Genomic DNA, 8,567 nt, shown 5'->3' with positions numbered 1-8,567 from the left:
CCAAAAAAAAAAAAAAAAAAAAAAAAAAAAACATAAATCCAACCACATCACCCCTCTGCTGAGAACCCTCCAATAGCTTCCCACTGCAATTAGAATAACTTCCACAATCCACACCTTGGCCTTCAAGGTCTCTGTGCTGTGGCACCTGCCTACCTCTCAGACTCATTTCCCACCGTTTCCCCTTGTTCACTGTGCAGCAATCTCCTTGACCTTTTTGTCATTCCTCCGAAAGCTGTGCTGGTGCCTGCCTCCAGGCTTCCTCTGCCTGAGATGGTCTTCCCTCATATCTAATTATGGTGGACTTTCTCATCATCCAGGCTTGATTTAAATATTGCCTCCTAAGAGGGGTCTTCCCTGACCACTGTATCAAAACCACCTCCCTCGTTTCTCTGCCCCCACCTATTAACACTCTTCTATCTCATAGCCCTATTTCATTTCATTGTAGCACTTCCAGCCAACTGTTATCCCCTCCTGTTACTTGTTTCTGGACTTGGTCATCTTCTTTCTTTCTTCAGTGGAATGCAGGTAGGGGCTTGATTTGTCTAGTACACATCTGTATACCCCGCATCAGAACGGTGCCTGACACTTACTAAGCATTTACCGAATGAATGAAGTAAGGATGCAAAGAAAATAGCAGATGAAGAAAAGGGAGACGGTGAGGAGGTTTAAAGTGGAGTACTTAATTTTAATGAATCATTCTGTCATTTACCTATATACTATCCAAGTGTTCATCATTTACCACTTGTCACAGGGTGTCAGTTATACAAAGATGAGTAAGACATAGAACTAGCTCCCCAGAGAGCTCACTAACTGGTTTAAAAAGCAGTCTCGACTATGATGGGAGCTGAGCAAGGTGGGTGGCAGGCCCGTGGAGGGGTACTAGCTGCTCTCTCAGCATCAAAGAAGGATGTATTGATCCTCACAGATGAGCGGGAATTTCCTGGTAGATAGAGGTTGCAGCTCTTGCGTTCCAAACAGAGAGAAAAGCATGTTACAAGTCATGGAGGTACGGGAGATCTGCAGATATTTTGGTATTCATTTATTCACTATTAAGCACCTATTATAAGCCTGTCCCCTCTTATAGCTCATGGTCTCTTTTGGAAGACAGTTGGTTAAATTAGCAATTGTAATAAAGGAGACAAGGGCTATGATAGAGCATCAAACCAGGACCTCTTCTAGGGTGTCTGGGAAGTAACGTTTGAGCTGAGATCTATAGGAAGCAGGAGTTAACCAGGCAAAGCAGACTCCAGAGCACTTCAGGAGGGAGCGTGTTGGACAGAAGCAGTTGGGAGCCAGGAAAGAGTCAGTGGGGGAGGCGTTCTTTTGAGAACTATCTCTGTGTAGGTGGAATTTAAAGCCACAAGCCTCAAGGGGGTCATCAGGGGAATGAGTGTAAGTAGAGCAGAGAGATCTGAGACCTGGACCTTGACACACTATAATATTTAAAAGAAAGGATGATGATGAGGAACAAGGAAAGGAGACAGAGAAGGAATATCTTGTGAGGAAGGAGAGAAACCAGGAGAAGGTGGTGTCTTGGGTGTCCAAGCAAAGGAATAAGGAGGGAGAAAGGAATGAGCAGCCATGTCACATGCTGGTTATGTGTCAAGTAGACAGGGGCTGAGAACTGACTACTGACTACTAATTTTAGAGATGGAGAAGCCATTGGTAACCTTGACAAGAACAATTTTGGTGGTTTGTGGGGGCTGCATGATTGAATTGATGTTTTAAAAAGATTATGATGTAACTCTTTTAAAAATGGAAAATAGCAGCTGTTGGTGAGGATGTGGAGAAATTGGAACCCTTGTGCGCTGCTGGTAGAAATACAAAATGGTGCAGCCACTGTGGAAAATAATTTGGCAATTCCTCATAAAGTTAAACATAAAATTACCATCTGATTCAGCAATTGCACTTGTAGGTATACACTCAAAAGATTTGAAAGTAGGGATTTGAACAGATATTTGTACAACAATGTTCATATCAGTATTACACACAATAGTCAAAAGGTTGGAGTAACTCAAGTGTTCATCAACAGATGACTGGATAAACAAAGTGTGGGATATTCATACAGTGGAATATTATTCAGCCTTAAAAAGGAAGGAAATTCTGATACGTGCTACAACATGAATGAACCTTGATGACATCAGCTAAGTGAAATAACCAGACACAAAAGGACAAATACTGTATGATGCCACTTATATGAGGTACTTAGAATAGGCAAATTCATAGGCATAGAAAATAGAATGGTGGTTACCAGGGGCTGAGGGGGAAGGGAAATGTTTATTGTTTAATGGGTATAGACTTTCTGTTTGGGGAGATGTAAAGAGTTTTGGAGATGGATTGCGGTGGTGGCTTTACAACATTGTGAAAATGCTTTTTGCCCATGAATTGTACACGTAAAAAGGGTAAAAAGGGTAAACTTCATGTTATGTATATTTTACGACAATGAAAAAAAGTTTAAAAAAATCATGATGGCTGCAGTGTAGAGAAGGAATTGCAGCGGCTGTGAGGAATTGGTTCTGACGTTCTTGTAGCAGTCCAGGAGTGAGATGGTGATGGCTTGAACCAGGATGGTGGCTATAGACGTCATTGAGAAGTAGAAGGATTTGGAGGACAGGACTTAGGTATAGATTAGAAGGTAGGGAAAGGACATGTCAAGAATGCCTCCCAGGTTCACGGCTTTCAGACATGGATGCACAGTGGAGTCATTTTCTGAGAAAGGAAACTCCAAACCAGCTTGAGGGAAGATTAAAAATGCAATTTTGGATCTTTTGAGTTTAAAAGTCATTCAAGTTGTCCAAGTGGAGAGGTTGGATAGAGAGATCTGAAACTCAGTAAGAGGTTCATAAATTATGTATAAACTTTAGAGTTAATGACAAATAGATGATCTTTGAAATCATGGTCATGAGAGAAATTACCTTGAGGAGAAAGTATAGAGTGAAGAGAATAGCGTCTTTGGACCAAGCCTTGGGGAAACTTCAGCATTTAAAGGCTGTGAAGATTAAGGAGTGTTAGAAAGAGTGACCATGGAAGAAGGAAAATCAAAAGAGCTTTCTAATAAGAAACGAGAGATCAACAGGGTCCGCTTCCTGCCTATGGATTTACCTTTTCTGGATGTTCCACATAAATGGAATCATACGCTATGTGACCTTTTATGTCTGACTTCTTTCATTTAGCATGTTTTTGACATGTAGCTCTGTTGTAGCATGTTTCAATACTTTATTCTTTTTATGGCTGCATAAGATCCCATGTGTGGATATAGAGCACTTTGTTTATCCTTCATCAGTTGATAGATATCTGATTTGTTTCCACTTCTGGGTTATTGTGAATAGTGCTGCTATGAATATTCCTGCATAAGTATTTCAAAACCTGTTTTTCAGTTCTTTGGGTATACACCAAAGTAGTGAAATTGATGGCTCATATGGTAACTCTAAGTTTAACTTTTTGAGGAACCACCAAATTCTTTTCCATAGAGGCTGCACTACTTTACATTCCCATCAGCAATATATGAGGTTTCCAATTTCTCTATACCCTCACCATTTATTTTCTGTATTATTAATATTATTATTACCAGCCTAGTGGGTGTGAAATAGTATCTAGTTGTGGTTTTGATTTGCATTTGTCTAATAAGTAATGATATTGAACATCTTTTCATGTGCTTGTTGGCCATTTGTATATCTTCTTTGGAGAAATGTCTGTTCAAGTCCTTTGCCTATTTTTAATTTTTTAACTCTTTTTGTTGTTGAGCTGTAAAAGTTCTTTGTATATTCTGGATCCTAGGTCTTTATCAAATATATTATTTATAAAAATTCCTTTCTGTAGATTGTCTTTTCATTTTCTTCATAGTGTCCTCTGATATATAAACATTTTTAATTTTGATGAGGCCCAATTTATCTATGTATTCTTTTGTTGCTGTGCTTTTGCTGTCATATCTAAGATTCCATTGCCAAATATAAGGTTGTGAAGATTCACCCTTATGTTTCCTTCTAAAGTTTTATAGCTTTGGCTCTTATATTTAGATTCTATATTTTTTAGATTTTGTTTGTAATTTAAATCATTGCTACTATCTTGCTCCAGTGAGAACCATAAACAGGGGCATAATTTGCCTGCCAAGTAAATTGTCCTAAAACTGACTTCTGACAATTTCAAAGGGGGGATTTTTGGGGATTTCATAGAAGAATCAATGTCCATACAGCTAAATCCTTCATGATTTTATAAACTTTATATATACTCTCAACCTTTTTCTTCTCAACATAAATAATTATAATTCTACTCTTGCAGGCTTTTAACTTCTCAAGCAGGTGGACAGACTTGCACTTGACACTCAGTGGAAGCAGAAAGAAAAGTTACAGAGAAGGACCTCCAGCCTTTTTTTGGCCAGTTGAGTTTTGAAAGTAGAAAATCTTGGAGAAATTAGCTTGATTGTGTAGTCCTTGAGAGAGAAAGAAAGATTTTGTAATAAGTTTTCTCTGGGTTTATGTGGGACTGAGATGAGTTGTATAAAGGAGAGTCATCTTATCCTGTTTTGTCTCTTAAACTAGACTGGGATAATTAGATTAAGTATGTTCTGAGTGTATCACCTCTTTCAAACATCTCTCTTATTGTAGGTTACTGTAGGAAAAAATGGCCAGTGGTCGTTCACCATGTTTCTATATAGAAGAACTTAATAAGTACCAACAAAAGAACACTGCAGTACTTAAGTATCAGGAACTGTCTAAGACAGGACCTCCACATAACTTAAGGTAAGTTGCTATAAAAAAGGGTATATCCCTAGAAAATATAAACTGGGAGAATGGCAGCTCTGGCACAATTTTGAAGTCAATTCTTTAGCTTGAGAGCAAAGTTGCCAGAGAGTACTGTCTTCTTGATGTAAAGTGGTAACTGCAGAGGACTCCAGAGATAAAAGAGCGTTTAAGCCTTTCCATGCTTCAAGATGATATGCTATTTTGCTGTTTGGGGGTGACTGCTTGAATTTTATGTGGAACATAGGTTAAAATTTTCAAAGGTAGTCATAGGAAGCAGTGGTGATCAGAATACTTGTTGTTAGATAATGCATGAATTTTATAATATTTTGTGAATTTTTCTTTGTAATTAGGTTTACCTATCAAGTCATAATAGATGGCAAAGAATTTCCAAAGGCTGAAGGTAGATCAAAGAAGGAAGCCAGAAATGCTGCAGCCAAATTAGCTTTTGAAATAATTAGTAAAGAACAGAAGGTGAGTAATTACCTTTTTTTCCTAGTGAAAGGGAACTCAGAAATATCTATGGTATTTTTCTCTGTGAGAAAATACTCACATGCAGAATAAAGAAATTTACAACTTCTTTTGCTTTCAAAGTTTCATTCAGTATTTTTCCTGGCCCCATTTCTGTAGAACCCTGAATGAGAGGTACACCTATGGAAGAGTGGGCAAAATGGGACAATACTATTTAGAGTGCCAGCAGCAGTGACATACTCTAAGGAAACAGTGAGAAATGAGCTAACAGGTTCTGGAAGGAGCTCCTCCACCTAATTGAGGGAATGCAGTGAAAAAGGACAGAGATAGAAGTGACCATGAGGAGAATGATCTATATGGAGGGCAGATGATGAAAAACCAACATATGTATAATTGGTATCCCTGAAGATTAGAACAGAGTAACTAGTACAGAAAAAGCTATCTGAAGAGACTTCAGTAGAAAGCATTTCTGAAATAAAGAAAGACCTGGCTGCAGATTAAAACAACCCAGCAACTAAACAGATACAGAAAAATACAGAACCACCAAGAACAACATCAGCCCTTGTGAAAGTACTGAGCTCCAGGGGTCAAGAAAGAAACCTATGAGCATCTAGGCAGAAAAAATTATATAAAATGTAAAAATGAAAAAAAAATATGCTGTTCACAGCACCATTAAAAACTAGGAGACATTGGAGCAGCAGCTGTAAAATGAGACAAGAAGTCATTTTACATGTGGGACAAAAGTGGATCATTCTCAGATTTTGAAAATCTTGAAAAATTTTAGTATTCAAGATATTTTCTTGAAAAATCTTACTTGAAGGGACTTCCCTGGCGGTCCAGTGGTTAAGACTCCGTGCTTCCACAGCAGGGGGCACAGGCTCAGTCCCTGGCCTGAGAACTAACATCCCTCATGCCATGTGCTGCAGCCAAAAAGAAAAGAAAAAAAAATTTTTTTTTCTTTAATTAAAAAAAAAAATCTAAGTTAAAGGTGTCACCCTTCTAATCAAAATTGAGAAAAGTAAATCAGGCAAAAACCACAAACTCATAAATTGTTAAAGAGCCAGAAAACCAAGTCAAGAAGTTAGAAAAGGGGGCTTCCCTGGTGGCGCAGTGGTTGAGAGTCCGCCTGCCGATGCAGGGGACACGGGTTCGTGCCCCGGTCCAGGAAGATCCCATATGCCGCGGAGCGGCTGGGCCCGTGGGCCATGGCCGCTGAGCCTGCCCGTCCGGCGCCTGTGCTATGCAACGGGAGAGGCCATGACAGTGAGAGGCCAGCGTACCGCCAAAAAAAAAAAAGAAGTTAGAAAAGGAACAGTAGAATACCTTTCCCCACAAAAAAGCAGAAGAAAGACAGTGATAACAATAAGGGCAGAAATTAATGTGAAAAAAACCAAAGAAATAATATAGAAGATAAGTAGAATCAAAAGTTCTTTGACAAAGTTAACAAAGTAGAAAAACTTTGGACAAGATTTTGTCAGATTAAGAATTTTAAAAGGGACAGATAACAATGGAAGGAGTAATGCTATTATGTTCATGTTTCCTATGAAGTTGTGATCCAGGATATAACTTTACTTTGGTATTTGTTGTCTTGTTCTTTGAGATTTACAAAGGGCACAGCAAACCAGAAAATGTTATAGAGTTTTACCGGATAAACAAGAAAATTGACTTATTTTTTTTTTCTTTATGAAACTATAAAAGGGAAATGGCTGATTTCTTTTCTCCTGTTAAAATTTATCCTTGTGGGTTTTTTCTGGCAGAGGAAGACATATACTTATACTTTTATTAAAGTATTATAGTAGGGAAATCCATAAACTCGAAGTGGTCTTTCAAATTATTCATTTAGTAATTTTATTAGACAAAAAATAGTAATTTTATTAGACAAAATAAATTTTGGTTATCATCTATATTAAACAAAACATTTCTTTCTTTTAGGCCACTAGTCCTTCATCACTGCAGACAGGAGATCCTTCAGAAGTACCACCCATTGAGAATTACATAGGCCGTGTTAATACGATTGCCCAGAAGAAAAACCTATCTGTAATTTATGAAGAATGTGAATCGAGGGACAGTGGGCCCGATAAGTGAGATGTCGTGCTTTTCCTTCTGTTTCATTGTATCTAAGCAACAGAACAGGCTTATTTTCATGTCTAATTTTCTGGAAATATCTGTCCTTTTTGGTATGTTCTGCAGAAAAGGTTTTATATGACTTACAAGCAATGGGACATCTTTGTAATTAAAATATTGAAATGCTTAATTGCTGAAGACTTGGGACTCATATCCCATAATTGATCAAATCTGAGGAATCCTTTATTTCTGAGGTATATCTGGATGGTTTAGTCTGCAGGAAGCCTAAGAGTGGGTGGGGTGCCCCTGCTGCAGGGTTGTGAAAATCTTCCCATCCCTGAGGTCACAGTGGCAGTCGCTGTGTGAAAACATCTCTGCCACACGTATGGAATGACTCTCTTTCCACCCTTGTCAGAGTAGAGCTGTTTGTCCAGGTGTTTGCCCTTCAGATTTGATTAACTGATGTCACTCTCTAAACAAATACCATGTATTAGAAGGAATGGGCTTTCACCCTGGACTGTGCGGAGACCAGGATTTGAGGGATGTGATGAGGGGGACAGATGAGAGCGTCAGTCAGAGATATTGAGAACGTCACCAGTGAGCTAAGACTTTGGACGTGAGGAAGAAGAATCTATTTGAACTGGGAAAAGCAGAAAGCAAATGAGCATGAGGGAGATTGTTTCTCAGCTACAACCAACCAGTTAAATGAGGGAGAAGGAAAAAATATCTAAATGGCAGATAGTCCAAACAACCACTTTAGGATACTGTCCTCAGAATTGACTCAGCTATGGATGCTGTACTTTTCACCCTGATGGATTTTAGGCCAGAACTAGGAAGAGAAAAATGTGATAGGATTCATTGGAGTGAAATATTCAAAAGTGAATTCTGTGAGTCAATCTCAATAAATTAAGAGGCTGTTTTATTTTCCCGCAGCTCACCTGTTTGGTTTCTTTGAATTAAGGGCTTTAACATTCGATCGCTGAAAGAGAGAATTCTATTTAGGGAGTGCTGGAGAAAAATAGGAGCCCTAGAAATGATCCAGTCACTAAGCCCAACTCCCTAACTTTCCCTTCAGAGCCTAGCGGGGAAGACTCACCCTGGTAGGGTGTGTTTCCCTCTGTGACAAGTCATACTGGAATAATTCTGTAGCACTGCATGGTAACTCCATGATAAGTTCTTATATCATTGTCCAAGGATCCTTGCCTAACCGCAAGCATCCTTACAGCTCATATGAGGAGGGGGTGACTTCAGCATGGGGCTTTTGCACTGTGAGGATTTTCTTAGGTGTTTGTG

General features: G+C 38.9%; 1 protein-coding gene across 4 annotated transcripts in view; it reads left to right on the top strand.

Moving 5' to 3' along the window:
* Positions 1 to 8,567, top strand: part of EIF2AK2 (eukaryotic translation initiation factor 2 alpha kinase 2) — a 37,089-nt gene that overhangs the window by 2,473 nt on the left and 26,049 nt on the right. For all 4 annotated transcript variants that reach the window (XR_003004281.1, XM_024753476.1, XM_024753475.1 and 1 more), the window contains exons 2-4: positions 4,605 to 4,739; positions 5,093 to 5,213; positions 7,143 to 7,291. Coding sequence is in view for 3 of the 4 variants with exons in the window: in XM_024753476.1 (XP_024609244.1) it covers positions 4,621 to 4,739; positions 5,093 to 5,213; positions 7,143 to 7,291 (389 nt within the window). In the remaining variant the exon portion in view is untranslated. The remainder of the gene's footprint in view (positions 1 to 4,604; positions 4,740 to 5,092; positions 5,214 to 7,142; positions 7,292 to 8,567) is intronic.

This window comes from Neophocaena asiaeorientalis, unplaced genomic scaffold (assembly GCF_003031525.2).
Source record: "Neophocaena asiaeorientalis asiaeorientalis breed wild unplaced genomic scaffold, Neophocaena_asiaeorientalis_V1.1 scaffold171, whole genome shotgun sequence".
Taxonomy (NCBI): domain Eukaryota; kingdom Metazoa; phylum Chordata; class Mammalia; order Artiodactyla; family Phocoenidae; genus Neophocaena; species Neophocaena asiaeorientalis.
This window is presented reverse-complemented; position numbering and strand designations above follow the sequence as displayed.